The following is a 21,305-nucleotide window of genomic DNA, read 5'->3' as shown; positions in this document are numbered from 1 at the left end:
GCATACCAGACAGTCAAACATGGAAAGAAGGGAAACGCTCACACGCAGCTCGTGGGAAAATAAATGGGTAATGGGTACATCCACTCCTGTCCACTGTTGGGCAAGACCTAGTAAAGATGTACAGATGCCCACCCCGTGGCCCAGCAGCCCTACTCCTGGGCACATATGTACAAAGCGCGCGCACACACACACACACACACACACAAAGAGAGAGAGAGGCAGGCAGAAGCCCAGTATTGCTGCAGCACTGGAATGGATAAACAGACTGGGTTCTATCTCTGCAGCTCAGTCCCAGGCGTAATGATTATGAATGAGCTACGACACATCCAGCAGCCTGTGAGCCTCACGCTGTTGACTGAAAGATGCCAGATACAAAGGAATATATGTGTATGATTTCATGCATATAAAGTACAAAAAGGAGCAAAAACCAGCTGCTGGAAGTCGGGTCACTGTGAGGCTTGTTGGGGCGGCTTCTGCTCACATTTCATTTCTTGATCTGGGTGCTGGTTTCACGTATATTTGACTTGTAGGAATCCACCCAGCCACAGACTTAAGGTCTGTGTTCTGTTTTCTGTTTGTATGTTGCAGTTCAATAAAACTGCTACTTAAAGGAGAAATTCAGCTGGAGGGGGAGGTAGGATTGCCAGACTTAGGCAATGAAAATATAGGATGTCCGGTTAAATCTGGATTTCTTATAGATGAACGAATAATTCTTTTTAGCGTAGGTTTCTCCCGTGTGGTATCTGTACTTTGGTCACCCTGGGAGGGACCAGCCATCTGCTTCCATTACAGAGCTTGGTGTCCTCTCTGACTCTGTCGCCCTTTCTGCAGAGCTCACAGCGTTCCCACTGATCTTCTAAATCCTGGGGAGAAACAGCCCCATCTAGACTGCCCCATGGGACAGAAAACAGGAGCTCCCCACCCAGCGTCTGCCACACCAGACCCCTGTGGGTGCAGGCAGAGCCCCGCCCCTCACCCGGAGCCCCACCCTCCTGGCCGCAGCACACACCCGGCAAGTCTGCCACCGAGCTATGGGCCAGAACCTGCTCTCCAGCTGTTCCCCAGGAGCCCCAGCAGCAGCTGGGCCCGGAGCACAGTGGGAGGTAGATGGCCCCTCCGAGCCGCTGCTCCAAAGTGAATTTGCAGCCGGAGTCACAAGTCCCGCATCTGGGCTTCATTAATCCAAACCCGGGCCTTTGGGAGCTCTCTTATTTGCAGTGGGTGGGGAGGGGCCAACCTGGGGGTGGGGGTGCTGGCAAAGCAGAGCTGGGGGTGGTCCAAGAAGGGAAGAGGCGGGCCGGGTGGGTCAGGACAGGGCTGTGTCCAGAAAGAATTAAAAAAAAAAAAAGAAAAACAACAACAGAAGAAAAGCACCAGAAGGAGCACCGAGGGGGAGAATGGATGAAAAGAAAGCCACATCTGAGGGTGGTGCCCCTTGCCCCTCACGCCATCCCGCCTGCCCACTGCCTTTCATCCCAGCCTTTTAAACACAGTCCCCTGCCCTCTCAGCTCCCTCTGGGACACAAGGAGAGGGCCCAGGACTGCTTTTTAGTTTTACACTGAGAACTTACTCAACAGAGGAGAAAAAGCAAAGATGCACCCTAAACACCACCAAACTGTGCAGGGGGCAAGCCCAGGGGCCCACGGCCCGGCTGGGGTTGGTCTGGGCTCTTCCTCCCCTAGAAGCTGCCCAACCCCGCCCAGCAAGGCCGCCCCGGAACTCAAGCCAGGGGGACAAAGGAGGATGCAGAAGCCGCTGGAGCCATCCCAGCCGCTGTCAAATAAGGCAACAGGCTCCAGCCCGCTGCTCACACCAGGCTGGCCTCTGCCTCAGCCCTGCCCCCTCCACCCCCACAGGCCGCTGTTAAGACCAGGACACTGGATTAGCACTCAGAGGAGCCTAAGGCGCTGGAAAGTTTGGAAATGACTTTTCCAAACCAACGGCAGAGCCCAGAGCCGTCAAGTGGAATGCGGGCGCCCTGCTTCCCAGCCTCCAGCCCTCCCTGCAGCTCCTGCAAGGGGGCGGCCCAGCTGGCAGCCTGCGGGCGCTCTGAGGACAGCAAAGGCCCCTGGCAGCGCGGGCCACTGGGATGACAGGACAACCACACGGGTCAATGCAGCCCCTTCAGAGGGGAACCAAACCCTGCCAAGGCTGAACTACCCTAAAAGGCCATCAGGCATCTGGCCAAAGGCGTGAGCTGCCTTTTCCATGTCTCTAGGGCAGCTCAGGAAGCAACAACACTGGCCTGTTCCGCGTGGAAACCCTGCCCAACACCCTGCCGCAGGGCCTCTGCCTGGCTTGCCTCTCCGGGGCTGTCCACACCACCTCTCAGGCATCACGACCAGCTTTCACTCCACCCGCCCCTCCATCCTTCCCTTGGAGTCTTCTGTCTCATACGTGAGCACGTGCTACCCAAGCAGGAAGAACCAGGGTCTGGGCTCAGAGGTGAGGATGACCTCCTCAGTGGTCTGCCCGGTCATCCACACCCACGCTAGGACCTCATGTGTGTGGGCACAGGCAGTGCGGACAGGAAGAGACGGAGGGATACAGACAGCCTCAGAACCACGCAGTGGAGTACTACGGGGCAACGAGAAGGAACCATCTGCAGCCCGCTCTCTCCAATGTGGATGAGTCCCACAAGTGGTGCTGGCCATGCCAAGGAAGCCAGATACAAGAGAGAACGCTCTGCCTGGTCCCACTGGGGTGTAGGTTCAAAAGCCAGCAAAACACATCTATAGGATGGAAGTTGGGGAAGTGGTTTTCTTGGCAGAAGGAGTGCCTGGGAGTGGCCCCAGGGGGCTTCTGGGGAGCAAGTGACGTTCTCTCCAGTGATAGAGTGGTGGTCACACAGACGGCTGGCAAAGTGCACAAAGTGCACAACGTGCCCGCCTCTGGTGTGTCCTTTCCTGCGGGCGTATTATGACTAAATATATAGGTTACTACCACTTAGTAAGTAAAGTTCATATGGACAATCATAGCCCCACTCCCATCCTTCTCCCTCCCTCTCTTGGTATTATGGTAAAACCCATAGACCCTCAGGCTTAAAACACCTTAAGTCACCTGGTCTCATGTTCTAGAACCTGTGTATCCATCTGTTCAATTAGGGCCTCTGCATACTTGAAGGAATTCATCATACTTCCCATGGTGGCCCCTTCCCCAGGGCAACAGCCACACTCTTCTATTTTCAGATCTTTCTGACATTCCAGGTTGGGTCCTCCAAAGGCCCTCAGGGTTGTCAACTCTGCTGTGAAGTGAGGCACTCAGAGCTGAAGCCAAAGCTCATCTTCAGGGCAGCCCCACAAGGCTCTGCAGTTGACAGATTGAGCCCAAAGTCTAGTTCACACATCTTACTATCAAATCCCGTTACCCAGATCCTTCTCTGAATGGTGTGACTGGGTCTCTCCCACTCAGCCCATCATTATGGTCTATTGAGATCTTCTGGGATCTTCAATTTGCTGTCAGTTGCGTTCATGTCATATGCGAACCTGACCGTTGTTCTATTAATGGTCTTGTCAAGACATGGGGTTTGCCCTGGCCAACACATCAATGGAGAAGGAAGTCTGGGTGGCCGCCAGGGCCTGCCCTCCAGGTGGACTCTGATGGCCGGCCAGCAGCACCTTCTGATGACAAGCCCATCTAATTCTACATCACTCAGCCCACATTTCTTAAGTTGTCCACAAGACACAATGATCATCTCCATAAAATGCCTTACAAAAACCTAGACAGTCCTCTCCAGAGTACTATTCTGGTTAGCCTGTCAAAAACTAAATGAGGCTAGTCTGGTATGATTTATTCTTAGGAATCCTAGAAAGCAGTGCTTCCTTTTCTATGTATGTGCTTGCAAACTATCCCCTGGGGAGTTCTGCTGAGGGATACATCAAGTCCACAGTGCTGAGTGAAGAAAGCACCTTCTACACCCTCCCTCTCCATCTCCCAGGGGCTCTCCCACCTCCAGAGGTCTCTGCGGGGTCAGGGCGCCCCACCAGCACATCGCCCAGGACTGACTGGGCCATCCATGCACTGGCAAGGTTGGAAACGCATTCCACATAGCTAGGCGCCGTCATACTGTCTCCTCCACTATCTTAGGCTGCAATCCCCTCTGATCAATATTTGAGTCCAGATGAAAAATTATGCTCCTCGACAAAGAAGACAAAAGCAAAATAGGAATTACGTGATGTTGTTCCCTCTTCATCAGTGTTTCCCTGTCAGCGCAGAACAGCACTCACTCCTTGCGGCAAAAACACCCACACAGGAGCCCCTTCTATGGGCCTTTGCTTTTCCCAACAGTACAGTCCCTGGTCCGTGCGATTTGTCTATTTGCCTTGCTCGTGTCCCCTTCTTTCCATCTTCCACATCTTTAAAAACTGGAGACCAGGCAGGAGCTCCGGGTGCAGCCCCTGCCGCCTCTAGACACTTCCTGCTTTTCCCCGCACCGGGTCTACTTGCAGTCCATGTTCCAAGTTGTACCGCAGGCTCTCCCAGCCCACCTGAACCATCTTCCTTCTTGGAATCTACTACTAAAAACTTCTCTCTCTCTCTGCTTTCTGAAATCTGCCCTCCAGAAGCAACCACTCCACAAGCAGGCTCCTTGAGGCCCTCCTCCTCCGTGCCAGGGTCCAAGGACCCAGAGAGCAAAGCCACAGCGCCGCTTGTCCTCACGAGGCTCACAGCCCAAGGGGTCGGCAAAGGGCACCAAAACCCAGGGCTCTGCGTCAGGAGGTTTCTTGGAAGAAGAGATGCCTCATCTGATCCTAATTTTGGGGGGTGAGGAGGGGAGGGGAAGAGGCTTCTCTAAGAAGAGGGGACAGATGTTGAAAAGGTGGTGAAGGAGGATCCCAGAGCCTGGGAACATCAGCTTTTAGTGGACTGGCTCCCTCCCAACAGGGATCCTGGGCACGCTGGCTGCGGAGGCTTGCTGGGACCCAGCTGGAGACCCTGGACAGAGCTGGGTCTTTACGCAGCTCCCTGGAGCCACCCCAGAGGGGCGGGGGTCCCAAGACAGACTTTCCTTCGAGAACCTCTTCTTTCCATCAGCCCTGCTTCCGGTGGTTTGCTCTAGTCTGTATTTTCATTTTTCACGGTTAAGCTCAACGTTGCCTTAAATTTACAGCGCATCCCTTGAAGTCTTGGTCAACAAGGAGAGGGGGCAGGGGGGAGCGGCGTGTGTCACGCACATGTTAGTGGGGGTTCTCGCTTTGTGCTTTGCCAGTCAGTAGACGAAGAAAGTGACAGCCCATGGTACAACAATACGCCCTCCTTCCTGGGGTCTGTCTGGGCACTGAGCCCAGTAGGGCAGCCCCCAGCAATGGGAGAACAAGGCCACCGGCAGGCTCCTCCAGCATCAGCACCACAAGGAGGGAGGAGGGGGCTAACGAGAGACCACAGCGCCTACAGTGCAGCTGGGAGAAAGGCCGAGGAGCCCTTTCTGATCCTCGTGGACCGGCTGCCAGAACCTACACTGAAGGGGAAAGAGGGTCGGGGAGGAGACAGTGAAGTCCACGCAGAGGGGGAGTGGGGACAGGCTCCGTGGCACAGGCGCAGGGGGAGGAGGAGCCGCACTCCTAGGTGCCTTTTGGATTTTGTTGTATTTGACTGCTTTATCTGTTTAGAAAAAGAAGTAAAATGTCTAAATAAACGCTTACGTAACACCCACCCGATGACCTCTCGGCAGGGGGTCTGACCCTGGTGGATGTGTCTGTCTGAAAGCAAGTGAGGCTGCGCCACCACCGTTTTCACCAGGAGCATTTAAGGTACGCTTACCAAGGGCCCCGGAGCTGCAAAATGACACTCTCTGAAAGACACTGATTCTCAGGATCACAGTTTGGCTAACAGATGAACAATGTCACGAAGTTAGGATATGATGAAGGTAGTAACAAATCAGCTGGGAAAGAATGGATTAGTAAGACAAAAAAAAATTGGTGTTGGGTCACTGGCTCTTTGGGGGTGGAAAAATCAAGTTAGATCCCTGTCTCGGACCTACAAAAAATAGATTCCAGATGGGATGAAGAGCCAATAGAAACAAAGTTATATAAGTACTGAAAGAAAATAGAACACAATATTTTTATGTTTTTAGGGTGGGGAAAGCCTTCTTTTTCAAGACACGAAGATTCAGTTACAATAAACTCTCTGTACTATCCACATAAACTTTTCACTAAATCTAAATTTATTCTGAAATTAAGTTTATTTTGAAAGTTTATTGAAAAAGTGAAAAAAAAAAGGTTCATGGAAAAACATAAACAAAGGCTTACAAAGGACAACTTACCGCCTTAGGGGAAAATACGGTGTCTGAAACATATATGCTAAGCAACTTGAAAATCAATGTAATTAAGAAGAAAATAAATTACCTGATAGAAAACTGGGCGAGGACCATCAAGAGATAATTTATACTAAGAGAAACACAAAAGTCCAATAAACGTATGAAAAGATTCTCAACCTCACTGGCAATTAGGGAAATGAAAATTACACTCACTGGATGAGGCTCTTCAGTTACCAGATTAACTGAAACTTAAAAGCAGAACAGAACACACAGTGTTAATGACAGTGTGGACAAACAGGCATTTTCACGTCTATTTGGTGGTATTATTAATTGGTACTGCTTCTTTTTTGGAGGCCAAATTTTAAATATATGTACTTTAGGGTGGCAATTTCAAAGAATTTACCCTATAGAAATATTTGCACAGATGCACAAAGATGTCCAAATGTATATTGGACAAATATCCCTAACAGGGGACTTGCACGCAAACTAGCTGCAGCTACAGAAAGAAAGAGGTCCAACACACACACACACACACACACACACACACACACACACGTGCAGGCACTTCTCAGACAGACTGCAGGCTTGGTTCCAGACCACCACAATAAAATACATATTACAATAAAGCAAGTCACGTGAATTTGTTGATTTCCCAGTGAATATAAAAGTAGCGTTTATGCTCTACTGTAGTCTATTAAGTGTGCAGCAGTATTATGTCTGAAAAAACCATGTACATACCTTAATTAAAAAATACTTTATTCCTAAAAAGTGCTAATCGTGATCAGAGCCTTCAGCAAGTCCTAATCTTTTTGCAACAGTAACATCAGAGATCACTGATCACAGATCACCATCACAAATATAATGATGATGAGAAAGTTTGAAATATTGCAAGAATTACCAAAATGTGACACGGAGACACAAAAGTGAGCAAATGCTGTTGGAAAAATGGTGCCGACAGACTTGCTTGATGCAGGGTTGCCACGAAGCTTTGATTTGTTCAAAACGTAGTATTTGTCAAGTGCAATAAAGCAAAGAAGCACAATAATATGAGGTCTGCCTTACACAGATACATTTACATAGTGTACATATGGATGTCACGTATGTATACGTAAGTATATGAGATACATATACAATACATACATAAGGGAAAAACAAATACGAATCACGTGGCCTGGTTGCAGCGAGTGGGAAACTGGGGCTTTGGAGGCCAGGCTAAAGCAACTGCACTTGGCTGTGCAGGTGACGGGAGCGGGCAGGGCAGAGCAGTCAGCCACTGGAGGAGGAGGCAGGGACAGAATGCCACTGCCACCGTCCAGATGCTAAAATGAAAGGAGGGGTGGGAAGAAGCTGGCCAATTTAAAGCGACCCAGACAAGGCCCCTGCTTTCATTTCAAGAAGCTGACACAGAAAGGCAACTAGAAGCAAGGATTTCAGATTTAGAAGGCAGAATGGACACGATTTAGGGGTGAGCAGGGATGAGCTGGGGGTGGGCGAGCCCCAGCACTGCAACTTGTGACTTGTGCATCACCTACAGGTCTCAGACAGAGCTTCTAGAAGCCCAGTTCTTCCCAATATAGAGCAAAAACTTCCCTTTCAGGACTGTGGGAAGGCCTCCTTGCTTTCAACCAGATTCACAGAAAAGAGATGGAGCTTCCCATTTTAGGAATGAATTGGAGCCCAGATGATGGCTAAGGATGTGAGTCTGAAGGGAACTCCAAGCTGCTCCCAGAAGCCGTCCCTGGGCAGGGTCTCTGGGATGGCCGCAGTGTGGCCGTTGGGTGCTTGTGAAGGCTGAGCAGTTCCTGGAGAAGGACCAGGACAGGCCCGGTCAGAAGGGTGGGAAGGGGTGTCATTCTAGGCGGGAAGAGCTGCAAAGCGTTGGCTGGAGAGGACGCGGGGAATGGTTCTCGCTGGGAAGGGCAAGGAACCCCCGCAGCTGAGGCCTCAGGTGGGAGAAGGAAGGAGAGAGGGCAAGAGACTGAGGCGGGTCCAGCGACTTTTGTCCGACTCTCCCCATGAGCTGAGTTTTGTTTATTCACCTCTTTCGTTCATTCGAAAAGAATTTACAAAGCGCCAACAGCGTGCCAGGCCCTGCTCTGGATGGCAATGACCCCAGTAAGAGACCTGCTCTCCTGGAGGTGACGAGGAGAGGGAGCCCTGAACAAGGAACAAACAGTAAGATAATTTCTGGCAGAGATCAATGTTGCACAGAAAATAAAAGAGAATGATGAATGGAGAGTTTGGGAGAGGGGTGGGAGGGGGTGGTGACTGGGGACACAGTGCAGCTGAGGTCTGAACGTCAAGAGGGAACCCTCCCTCCACCAAAGACGGGAGGGAGCAGTAAAGGAGGGCCAGGATGCTGCAAGTCTGCAGCTCATTGTACAAGGCAATTGTTTTGCTAATAAGACCATGTGAAGAAAATTAGGCTCTTTTCTGTTTGTAATGAACTCATTAGTGAGTGGTATTTTTAGTTCTCTCTCCTGGGTTTTGGAGATTGGGCGGGAGGGGGAGGTTTGCTGGGACTAATGGGGCGGATTGTGGATCCCCACACCCCACCCTGTCGCAGGGGCCAGGGGCAGCAGGGAGGTGCACCCACCTGCTCCGGGAGGTCACGTCCAGGAAGAGCTGCACGAGGGCCAGCAGGTTGTGGTGGTGATCAGATGCCTGGCTCAGGGTGCAGCACAGGTGCCGGAGCTGTGGGGCCGGCGAGCATTAAGGTGGGATACAGGGAGGGCGGGGGGTGCCTTCCACCCTGCCCTCCCCACCAGCCCCCTCGAGGGAGGCCCAGAGAGTGAGAGGGTCGGTGTGGAGGCCAGGTAAGGGAGGCACCTCCGAGGTGCCCTGGGGGCCACATGAGAGCGCGCGGGACCTCACAGGTGAGGCGGGGGCTTGGGCTCTGGCTCTGGGTCTGCCGTACCTTCCCCGGCCACTCTCGGATGTTCTCCAGGAGCAGGAGCAGAAGCTGCTGGAGGTCAGTCTTGGGCAGCAGGCGGAGCCCCACGTCCAGGCTGGCCCGGCACAGCAGCTCCATTAGGCCCAAGAGGTGGCGGTCAGTGTAGGTCCCTGGCTGGGCCAGGGCGCACAGCGTGAGGAACTGGAGAGCAGAGAGAAGGCTGGGCAGAGGCAGCCGCCTTGGCACTGTGGCCCTCGGCCATGCTGGGAAGGAGCTGAGAAAAGTGAGGCCTGGACTCGCCCCCTTGGGTCATCATGGGCCGGCCTGGGGGTGGAGGGCGTGAGCTTCTACAGCCTGGGTCCTGGCAGCCAGCACGGGGCCTGCGGCGGTGCTGGGCACTGGGGGTGCTCGATGGTACTCGCTGAATTAAAAGGCTGAACAGGTCTGACAGCAGACGGACGGGGGTGGCTCACCTTACAGATGCAGCTCAGGCTAATGTCCAAAGCAGCCTCCCGGGGGGTGTCCTGCTGCTCACTCCAGCGTGGGCTGGCCGCACTTTTAAGCATGCTAAGGTGAGACAAAAACAAAGGAAGGAGGGGGAGGGTACAGCTCAGGTGATAGAGCACATGCTTAGCATGCAAGAAGTCCTCGGTTCAATGCCCAGTACCTCCCCCTCAAAAAGTAAAATAAATAAATTAAAAAAAAAACAAACAAAGGAAGGGAGACAGGAGGAGGCGGGCACAAGGGGAGAACTGAGGGAGAGAAGGAGGCCTAAAGAGATCCGTTCAGAGCCTGATGCCCTGTGTGTGCTTGTCCTCTCCTGCTGCGTGACAAATGAGCCCCAAATGCAGCTTAAAAACAAAAATATGCATTATCTGGTGTGGTTTCTGAGGGTCAGGATCCAGGGACAGCTGAGCTGGGGGGCTCTGGCTCAGGCTCCCCCCGAGATGTTGGGGATGGGGGCTGCTGTCATCTCAGGCTTGACAGGGCCAGAGGAGCTGCTTCCAAGCTCACTCACGTGGTCATAGGCCTTGGTTCCTGCCACGCAGGCTTCTCCACAGGGCACCTCCACTTGCCCTGGTGTCCCCTAAAGAGAGTGACTTGAGAGAGGGGAAATGCCCCAGACAGAAGCTGCAGCCTTTTATAACCTAACCTTGGAAGTGACATCACTTCTGCTGATTTCCACTGGCCACATGGGCCAGCCTGACTTGGTGGGAGAGGGCTGCATGAGGGGACAAATGCCAGTAGATGGGGGTCACAGGGGCCTCTTGGGGGCTGGCTCCCCAACATCGCTATTCCTATACTTGGAAACCAGAAAATCATATTCCGTTGCCCCCAAAAACGTCTTCCTCAAAAGAATTCTTGGTCCACCCGGGTATGGTGAGCCTGGGCATGCAGCAGGAAGCACGCTGTGTTGTAGCTTACATCAGCATAGCTTCCCACGTGTGCAAGTCAGGTGAAAATCACAGTAAACGTGATCCTCAGAAACACCTCCAAACGTGTTCCATTACCATGCTGCCCACAGACAAGCCGAGCACGGCCAGTTTCCCCCGGGGAAAACAACCTGGATGAAGTTAGAGGCCAGGGTCACGTTTAAAATACCCTCTTTAAAGACCAGCATCACACTCAAGGTGGCGAGGGCCTCACAGTGAGAGGGGCGTTAGTGGACAGCAGAGTCACACCACCCTCTGCACAAGCTCCCCAGGCACATGCTCCCTGGAGCGGCGGTGCCCTTACTCAGTGAGGCTCTTTCTCTGGCCCCGTGTATACTGCTGATTTCAAGTAAGTGAGGTGAATATATGACCAGGCTCCCTTTGCTGTCGCTTCCGCTCCTCCACTCTTACTATCTCGGAGTTCCCAATAACAGTGGACTCTATAAACGAAGACACTGATAATGACAACCACACTGTCAACAATAAGACACTCGGATGCAGCCATCCCGGCTACACCACCAGCTGGGGAAGTCTGCTCTTCTTGGCGCTGGTGCTGCTTCTCAGAGAGGAAAAAAAGAAACCCATCTCTAGGTGCCCTGAAAGTTGGTGTCAACAAACCGAAGTTGATGGGGGCAGGGCGAGACTGGGCTCAGCCATTCTTTCAGATTTGAGCATCAGGGCACATGCCGCCCCGTGTCAGTAAGCAGAGGGAGTCCCGGTGTGTACCAGTCTGTGAGCGCGCGCCGGGCATGCAGCATGGGTGGGAATGCCTTCAGGTTTCCCAAAGGGTGGGAGCAGCCACAGAGCTGACTTCGTGACCCTGCCCAAGAAGAATGGGCTTTCAGACAGACTGGTGCTGCCGGCTGGAGGAGGTGTGTAGAAGATGTGAGCTGGGGAGGGGAAGCATGGCTGTGACAAGAGGCCTCTCCTCCGTGGAAGGAATGCCAACCTTCCCAAGTGGAGAGCACGCACAGCCTCCCCTCCCATCCGTGCCGTGCACTTCCCTGCGCCCCCTCTGCTGGTATCCGCAGGCAATGGAATGGGTGCTCATTCCCTGCCTTTCTGAGGAACCATTTAATGAAATGTCAGTGTCTGTGACTGCTATTCTGGGATGCAGCCTCAGCTGATCCCCAGGCCTCTGACATGAGGAAGAGGAATTCACAGCCTAATCACCCCAGTCCTCTCCTGACTCAGCAGGCTAAGAGCAAGCTGACAGTCCCACCACTGGACTCTACTAGCAAAACAGCTTCACTCTGCCCCATCCCTGCTGGCCAGGTTAGAGCTCACAGCCTGTGGCCAGCATCCCAGAGCTGGACTTTGGGTTGAAATGACACCATTCTGCACTCTTCAGAGGAGCATGTTACTGACCTCTACCTCAGTTTCTATATGTGTTTTCCCCTATTACTGTTTGAAAACAGTGGGAGGGAGGTAAGAAAACCGCCGCGCACCGCCGCCACGGTGACCAGGAGCCTGGCGGCCCGGCCCCACCACATTGGCTGTGAGCAGGTGCCCTCCTCAGGCCTGTACTGCTGCACCAAACCAGACCTGCTCAATGCGACCATGTGATCATGACCGAGGTCAATGCAACGAAGGGGTCTGTACTGAGCTAATGGAAAGGGAGGGAGGAGCAAATTTTACCTGGATCGAATTACACTGTCCCAAGGCAGCCAGTTACCACCCGCCCCCACACTTGACATCCATGCCCTCTGGGTGGATTAATTGTCACTTATTTACCCCTCCGGCCTCTGCTCCAGGCTACTGTTTCAGAAAGCCAAGTAGACCAAGGCTTCTGGCACCAGGCAACAGCAGCGGGTGGCTAGTTTTTAGCGGCCAGCCCTGTGATCTGACCAGGGCTCCTTGTCTGGGTTTTATGATCAGGGAGCAGCCTTGGAAGACCAGCCGTTGCTACCCAAGGCCCGCCCTCCTCTCCAGGTGAGACTGGGGGTACCTGATGAAGAGTGTGCAGCCATGTGGCACGAGCCCCTCTGAGGATGCTGGAGCTCTCTCCTGCTTCCCATCCAGTCCCGCCCCCTGCCCTTCCTGCCCCAAAAATGTCCTCCTGACTTCTCCGTCCCGAGCCTGACCCCTGCACAGAGAGCTACTCTATCTGCAATAAGGTGGACATGAGACAATCCGCATGGTCCAGCAGTAGCAGGGCTGTTTCATTCGTTTTCGGTTTGTTTTAAATCTTGTTGCGGCAGAGAGAGGTAATTAAGTTTATCTATTTTATTTCTTAATGAGGGTACTGGGGATTGAACCTAGGATCTCACGCATGCTAAGCATGTGCTCCCACTGAGCAATACCCTCCCCTCTAGAGTTGTTTCATTCTGAAAGAAAATCTTGAAGCATTCAATGAGATGGTGATGAGTTTCAAGGAAATCTGAGATTAGGAACAAGCAGTGAAAGACCTATCTTTCTCCTAGCAACTAGAAAGACAGTCCAGGCATGTGCACACATGCAGGGACATCTCAGCCCCTCATCTCCAATCTTGGCCACTACGAGGCTTGTGGGTGCCCCAGAGGAGCCCCAAGGCATCTGCTCGGCCAGGGGAGCCCTAGGTGGGGACATCCCTGGAGGTCAACAGAGAAGCACATGATGTAGAACCAACTGGCATCTGAGGATGAGGATGATGGTGGGGAGAAGGCAGCCTGCCCTGAAGATTCTCCTGCGGCTCATGTATCCATGAAGGACGCCACACTTTTGGTGGAAGAAATGCCGGAACCTTCTTGGTATGCCCTGAATACTCTAGAGGAGTCATCTTTCAACCCCACGACACCCAGAGCTTCCCCAGGCACAGGACCAGCCAGCAACGCAGGAAACCCGTCTGGGCATCCTCACCACCCTCTACCCCAGGGAGCTCATGGGAGGGTCTCCAGGACCCATCTGTTTGCTTCTCAAAAGGAGGCTGGGTTCAGGCAGGAGAACCTCCCTAGACTGAGTGGCCTGGCCGGTGGTCCTGGCCCTCTCTTACAGAGCTGCAATGAGGAAGTCACCCCTGCGGCCGTCGGCCCAGTCCTCTGGGCCAGTTTTTAATCCTCCTCGGGGAAACGGTGCCAGCAGCCAGCCCCAGGTCAGGGGGCCCAAAAAAAAGAGGCAGGGGTGTCAAAATGCCACCTTGCAGCTCTGGCAGTGCTCTGGGCCTGCCCCGAGGACGATGCAGCCCTGCCTTGCTCTTACAGGGGGCTAACCCGCACCGTACCAGGTAAAGCCGGTAGTCTGCACGCTGGGGTTTGTCTTCTCAAGTACTGGAGATGACGCATTTAAACTTTGGTTTAAATTTAAATTTAAACTTGCCCCTGTGGACTCCAGAGCTGGTAGATTTGTCCTGAAGCCTAAGGGGCAGGAAGCCTTCAAACCCTGGGGGAAGGCAGAAGTGGGCAGGGGTGGCGGGAGGGGCTCTTTGCAAAGTGCAGAGTGAACTAGGAGGTTCTAAGCCTCCAGTGCCACCTCCCACTTTCCAAGTGGGCCTGGGTGCTCATCCCAATAGTTAGAGGTGGCTCTTCTGAATCCCACAGGCCCCCCAGGCCCTCCCCCTTATATGCATTTGTTTTCTGAGTGTAATGGTCTCCCCAGCTCCTCCAGGAAGGTGGGATGACTGAAGCTCCGTGCTGGAGGAGAGGCGGGTGGCTGATTACACCAGATACGAGCTCCACGGGAAGAGGGGGTGGGAGCACGGCAGGCTGGCACTCGCACGGGGTATTTATAGCAGAGCGAGTGTGGTTTGGTCTGGTCTGGTTTGGCAGACAATTACTAAACAGCCGTGGAACAGGTTCTTAAGAAAGCCTTGGCCTTCCCTGGAGGAACATCCGCCCACCACAGGGATTGTCAGCAGGATGCAGGGGGCTCCCCAGGAACAGCCTGTCCGGGGTTCTAAATACGCAGTTCTCTCTCATGCCAACTTCTCAGAGAACTCTCAAGAAAAGAGTTTGGATGAGCTATTAGTTGCAGAACAAGCGTATGACATGTGACAGCTTTACAACCCAGACCTAGTCACCATCCACCCAGCAACAGTCATTTATGTGTTGTATGGCTTTGTTCCTGGATGGCAGGGACAGATTAGCATCACTGCCCACCCCTCCACGGCACCCCCCAGCCCAGTGCACAAAGGGGGCACCCACAAAACAGAATCGAGGACCGCCATGAGCTGATGTTAGGGAATGTGCTGGAGAGGCTTGGAGTTAGACCAAAGAGACTGGGACATGTCTTGGAAGAGGAGGGGCAGCGAGGGCTGTGAGTCAGGAAGGGGCAGGAACAAATGTCAGCCAAAGCAGCAAGACTCATCCTTGCTGGTTCTTCCCGACTCCTTGAGGCCGGGAGTGTGGCGGCTCACACGCCGCTCACTCATGGTGTGGTGCCTGTACTCACAGGTGCCTACCTGTGTGCGGCTGTTCTGTAATTCCCTCAGATTTTCTGCGCTTCACTGTTTGGGCTAGAACCCAAGCTTGGTAACTTTTTTTTTTTAACTTCCAAGAAATGCACATAATTTTCAATAATCATCAGAGGAAATCTTTCCTTTCTCTAACTTGTAAAATGCTCATTGAGCTAGAGGATGGAAACCACCAACAAAAATGAAAATGGAGCTTTGTACAACGAACGGCCAGTTGTACTACATTCATAGATTAGGAAATACCTTCAATTAGTGTTTCCTAGCACAAATATGTATTTAGAAAAATCTCTCTTTTGGGGGTAATATTTTGTTTTGTCTTTTAAGGTTTTTCCTGACGTGTAATTGGTACCGAGCATATTTAACGTATACACTTAGATGGGTTTGAACTGAGATCAGCAGCTGTGGAGTCCATGAGAAAGGGCAGTGAGGAAGGGGAAGCACTCACCTCCCACTGTGCGGAAAGGGCCCCGGGGGCGGCAGAGCGGGGTCGTGGGTTCCCAGGCTGTGGACCACCTCTGTGACCTCTTGCATCGAGGGGCACCACAAGCGCACGTCCTCATCTGTCAGGTCAAAGAAGGGTGGGGGCGGTGGTTAGGGCGGCCGGGGCAGGACAAGACGCATCGCTCCTGCGGGTGGGGCTGGGCACCGCAGCTCCCAATCCCGACCCTCAACCCTCTGGGACCGGCCTCCGTCCTCCAGCACCACAGGTGTTATCTAGAGAAGTGAAGCAGCCGCTGGTTTTCAGGCACTCGCAGGCACTTTGGGAACCTGGACGTTCATTCTCTCGTCTTCAAGCTATGGCTACCTTGAAGCTACCAGGGCCCAGGGAGCATGGCGCCCTGACCATCCCCATCAGGCAGCCACCAGGGTCCCCAGCTGCCCCGAGCTGAGCCAGATGCCAAGTCCTGAACCAGAGGCCTCAGAACTGCAAGAGCCGGGAGACACCAGTCTCTGCCGCCCCAGGCTCTCCGCCACTAAGGGCTGAGGCCAGCGCTGCACCTATGCTGACTCCAACATCTGGGCGTTCCCGGGCCCGCCATCCCCGCCCGGGGCCGTCCTCGCAGCCCGGGAGGTGTCTACTCAGCGAGCCAGAGCTGCCTGTCCCATTCTCTCTTGACAAGTTCAATTAACAAAGCATGAACAATAATAATCTGACCACATCAACAAAGAGGGAAAACCTTACGTACTGGGGGCCTTTTCTTCTGTCAGACTATTAAGGAGAATAGATAAATTAAAAACCATACAGTAAAGCGTATTTCCCAGAGATGGCCACAACTCCGTGTCCCATCCCAACGGCCCTCTGCACTGTGGCAGAGTCCACGTCTCCACCCACTCATTCCTCCACGGGATCTTATTTATTGATTTCCTTGCTTCTTGTCTGTCTCTTTCCCATTAGAAAGTAAGTTCCATGAGGACAGGGGCCAGGTCTATGCTGTTCATCCTACACACCCAGCGCCTAGAGGAGCAGCTGGTCTACGGAGGGAGCTGAACAGATGGATGGATGGATGGATGGACGGACGGATGAATGAGTGGATGCGGGAGTGGAGAGCATCCTACACAAACCTGATGAAGGAGTACATGACTGAGAGGGGAAGTGGGAACAAGTCACAGGATAAGCTGGACGCATCAAGAACACAAACAACTATTCTGACAGTGAGTGAGGTACAGGAATCCAGAATCCGGAAGCTGGGCCAGGAGCACGTAAGCAGTGCAGGCCTGAACCTTCGCTGTTCTGGAAGGTGAGCATTCCCTCCTCAGGGCCCACCTCCATGGATCCCACCGTGTACGGTGACCACGCCAGGTGCCACAGACCAAAAGGTGACCCAGTAGAGGCCCTGACCTCAGGGAGCTCACAGTCTAGGAGGGAGGGGAGCCAGGCAGAGAGACAAATACAAGAATGTTTCTGCAAAATCCAAAGCAGGGGAGACGTGCAGAGCCTGCTCAGAGGAGAGGGCATTAACTGGACAGGGAGGGGACAGGGCAAGGCTGCCAGCACAGGTAACAGGAAAGGAAGCACACGCCGGGCAGAGGGATGGAAATGACAAAGGCAGAGGCATGAAAGAGCACAGCTTGCCCAGGGACCCAAGGCAAGAAACAGGGCGTCCTGAACGCATTGAGATGCTTCGGCAGCAGCTCGGTGTGGCTGCAGGGCCAGCAGACGGCAGAACGGCCGGCAGAGGGTCTCTGAGTCCTGGCCAGGGACGTTCCGTCGGTTGGCACTGGTATCGAGTATCTCTCTCTCTCTCTCTGGAAACATATATGGGTCGACGCTCATCCAACAAGTAATTAGACTCTGGGAAGAGGAAAAACTTTCTTGTTTGTTTTTTTCCCTCTTGGGCAACTTAACAAGTAAGAGAATGGTAATGATACCCCTTGTCCATTTCACTAACGAGCTGGGAAGAATGAAGTCTGCAAAACACAATGAGAGAGGACTGTTTACCAGAGCCCGTGGGGGACTGTGTGGACAGCAGATGAACTTACCAGGGAGGGGAAGACGGTGCAGCGAGAGAATCGACCTAGGGCGAGGCCCAGAGGCCCAGCTGGGCGGACATCCTGCAGGCAGTCTCAGACCCAAAGGGTGCTGCGCAGCCACCCCTCGCCCTCCCCACATCAGCCACGCAGGTGCACAGGCTGCTTCTAAGCCCGTTGAGAGCAGCAGTGCAGACCCCGACAGCTACAGGCCTGGGGCTGGCATCAGCCCCTCGCCCGGCTCCTACCCAGTGATTACTCTGCACGCCCGCATGACCCGGGCTGATGTGTCAGGAGCAGTTTCAGAGAAAGGGGCCTGGGATGCCTTGGGCTAAATCCGTCCCCATCGACAGCCCAGGAAGTTGGTTAAGTGACGACAGGCACCTGAGAGCCCGCAATTAACGCTGCCTGTGAGTGGGCCATGCGCTCAGCTTTTCCTGAGCACTGTTTGTCCCAAAAGAGGGTTTTCTGGAGAGCTGACACAGAAAAAATGTCAGATGCGAGGCAGCCAGCTTCATCTCCCCAGCTCAGTCCCTCCCCGCCCCACAGCCCAGTCATCTGAGGTGACTCCCTGGGGGAGCACCAGGGCCTGGCTGTTTCAAATGCCAGCACCATCAGCTCTGTGCATCTGGGCTCTGCTTAGAGGCTGTGAGTCCGAAAGCTCTACTGGGATGGAACTGAGGCTTTGGGGGAAGAAGAGCGCCAGGCCTGAAATAAAAGTGACTTTTCCATCTGTGGCTCAGAGGAAGCTCCGCTTCACGAAATCTGCTGTTTGCAGGTAATGGGAAAAGCACACACCGCCCCCGGGACCCCCTTGGCGCTCACTCGGCATGTCAGCCCCACAGCTCTGCTCCCCTCCCCAGGCCTCCTCACCCCTCCTTCACACCCACCAGGTGCTACCCTGGGCCTTAGGGGTAAGGTGATGGGGAGCAGGGTCTGCAGGTCCCCTTGCCCCCAAATCAAGTTGGTAATGAGCATTCTGGGAGGGCCAAGCAGACTGGGTCCTGATTCTCTGACACCCTCTGATACCCGACAGTGCCACAGCGCTGGCTCCCAAAGGAATGCAAACAGACCAGTCACGTGCAGCCCAGCCCCTCACAGGAGTGTGGGGCTCTCAATGACTTGAGGGGAGGCTTAAAACTTTACTGTTTCTTAGCTCACAGCGGAAAAAAAAAAGTGACAATATATATGTATGTTCATGTATAAGTGAAAAACTGCTCTACACTGGAATTTGACACGACATTGTAAAATGACTATAACTCGATAAATATGTATATATATAAAAAATAATAAAACCCAAACTAAATTAAAAAAAAAACTTTACTGTTTCTTACCCTCTCAGCTCGGATTTAACTTCCCTCAGCACTTTCGTATTTAAATTTAAACTTGTTTCAATATCTTGGGCTTTAGTCAATCAGCGGGAGCCTTAGTCATTTAAAGCTGTTGTTCGGTCACCAAACTCACGAAATGGTAAGTGAGCACCTGGAGATGAGAGGCCTAGTCTCAGGGAGCTGATGGTTTGGCGGGAAACAGACGAGGCACATGAAAACTAAACACACAAAACCACGCCAGCAGGTGTAGACGGTGTGGAAGGAAGAGGGTCAGTGTGATGCAGCGTGATGTTACAGGCGGAAGGAAGAGCCTTGCAAAGACTGGGGTCCAGCCAGGAGCCTGGGGTCCTGGAGCAGGTGTCAGCCCCAGGGGTGGGGGGACGAGGACACGGGCAGGGAGACCTGGAAGGAGGAGGGGACCAGACTGGTGCCAGGATGAAGGGCAAACAGAAAGTTGTCAGAGAGGTTGATCTCCCCACACACACTTGTACACACACCATGCATCCACACACACATCCCACAACACACACACACACACACACACACACACACACACACACAGAGGCTCTGTCAGCCCCTGGTCCATGAGGGTGATGGTGTGTACAGGGCAGGTGATGCCGTCCCCAGGCCACCTCTCGTCTCCCCTGCCCTCTGTAACGAACACCGGTGCCTGGTGTCACCTAACACTGCTGAGCATTCCGGGCCCCGTGTGTAGGACAGACCTGCACTGTGCCAAACCACGGAACTGCTGGTGTCTGCTAGAATTAGGTTCAGCTGCAAACAACAAAAAGACCAGAAAGAAGACAAAAAACCCACCTGGGCTTAAATAAGCTAGAATGTTCTTTCTCTCTGATGAAAAGAGGTCTGGAGGTGGGCGGGCCACACTTTGGATTTCTGAACCTGCAATTTTGGGAACATTCCTGATCTCTAGAATAAAATGAAACAGAAGATGCCAAGTGCTGGTGAGGATGTGGAGCAAAAGGAACTCAGTCACTGCTGAGATGCAAAATGGTACAACCACTTTGGAAGACAGCCTGGCAGTTTCTCACAAAACAAAATATGCGATCCAACAACTGTGCTCCTTGTTAGCCAAATGAACTTAGATGCTGCACATGAATGTTTATAGCAACTTTATTCATAACTGTCAAAAGTTGGAGGCCACCAAAATGTCTTCCAATAGGTAAACAGATAAACAAACTGTAGTACATCCAGACAATGGAATACCATTGAGCAATAAAAATAAAACTATCAAGCTACGATAAGACATGGAGAAACCGTCCACGTATGCTGCTAACAGAAAGAAGCCAGTCTAAAAGGCTACATGCTGTAGGATCCCAACTATATGATGTCCTGGAAGAGGAAAACTAAAGAGATGGTCATAAGAGCAGGGGTTACCAGGGCTATGGAGGGAGGATTCGCACAGAGAATTTTTAGAGCAGTGAAACGATTCTGTATGATGCAGTAATGATGGACACACGTCATAAAGTGTACAACACAAAGAGTGAACCCTAATTTAAACAATGGACTTTGGTTAATAGTAGTGTATCAGCAATGGCTCAGCAATCCTAACAAATGTGCCACACTAATGCAAGATGTTACTGACAGCAGAAACTGTGGGAGGGGAATACAGGGGAACTTCATACTTTCCAACCAATTTTTCTGTAAGCCTAAGACTGCTCTAAAAAAATAAACAAAACAACAAGAACAAAGAACTCTTTAAAAAACACAACAGGGGAAAAGGTCTCCGCATGTGCACCTTGGCCAGGGGCCCCGGCAGTCCAGGGGAGGGTGGTGGCTGCTGTGTATTTGGGATCAGGGGCCCAGCTGACAACCTAGTGCAGTGATTCTCAGACTTGTCTGCACAGTTTGGAATCACTTAGGGAACAGCCTCAAAAATTACTGCCACCTGTGTCCTACCCCCAGTGACTGTGGTTTAATTAGTGCGGGTGTGGCTTGGGTGCTGGAATTTTTAAGAATTCCCAAGTGATTCTAATACCAGCCAAGTTTGGGAACCACTGAGCTAATGAAAGCTGTGGCCCTGGTTCCAGAGCGGCATGCTGGGGCCCACCCCCACAGGCTCTGGCAGGGCGGGGTGGGGAGAGGGGAGGAATCCCCAGAAGGCAGCCCCAGCTCCCCATCACACCCAGGGCTCTCAGCCTTGCTCCGGACGCCAACCGCCTGTGGAATCATCTGAGGAGGTTTTAAAATGCCCACGCCCAGGCTGCACTCCAGACCGATCTCAGGGGGCAGGACCCAAGCCTCCATCCTTCGTAAAGCTCAGCCATAGCTGAAAACTGCGGTGGCCAGCAGCTGAGTCCCGGGGGAGCCACTGACAGAATGCTCAGAAGTACTCGAGTCAGGGAGATGAGGGAGATGCCCGCTGCGCTGGGGTAAAGCACACATGCCTGTCCCCATGGGGCCAGTGGACCCCACGTCCTGCCCTTGCGGGACCAGATGGCACATTCAGAGCCTGGCCGATACAGCTCCACTGACCGCATTGGGTCAGACGAGCTAGTGGGAAAAGATGCTGATGTC

The 21,305-nt window shown here is 53.0% G+C and overlaps 1 protein-coding gene across 7 annotated transcripts in view; it reads right to left on the bottom strand.

Moving 5' to 3' along the window:
* The window catches only part of FAM178B (family with sequence similarity 178 member B), an 85,116-nt gene that overhangs the window by 24,764 nt on the left and 39,047 nt on the right, over window positions 1-21,305 (bottom strand). For 6 of the 7 annotated variants that reach the window (XM_032469608.1, XM_032469606.1, XM_032469610.1 and 3 more), the window contains exons 9-12: window positions 15,416-15,530; window positions 9,624-9,717; window positions 9,175-9,351; window positions 8,854-8,951 (exon numbers count right to left, since the gene is read on the bottom strand). In XM_032469608.1, coding sequence (XP_032325499.1) covers window positions 8,854-8,951; window positions 9,175-9,351; window positions 9,624-9,717; window positions 15,416-15,530 — 484 coding nt within the window. Of the gene's footprint in view, window positions 1-6,996; window positions 8,415-8,853; window positions 8,952-9,174; window positions 9,352-9,623; window positions 9,718-15,415; window positions 15,531-21,305 lie in introns of those variants that run through there. The other variant, XM_032469612.1, reaches the window with a different exon arrangement.

The sequence above is a fragment of the Camelus ferus genome, chromosome 28 (genome assembly GCF_009834535.1).
Source record: "Camelus ferus isolate YT-003-E chromosome 28, BCGSAC_Cfer_1.0, whole genome shotgun sequence".
Lineage (NCBI taxonomy): Eukaryota > Metazoa > Chordata > Mammalia > Artiodactyla > Camelidae > Camelus > Camelus ferus.
Note: the sequence above shows the minus strand (reverse complement) of the source record. Positions and strands in the feature narration are given on the sequence as shown.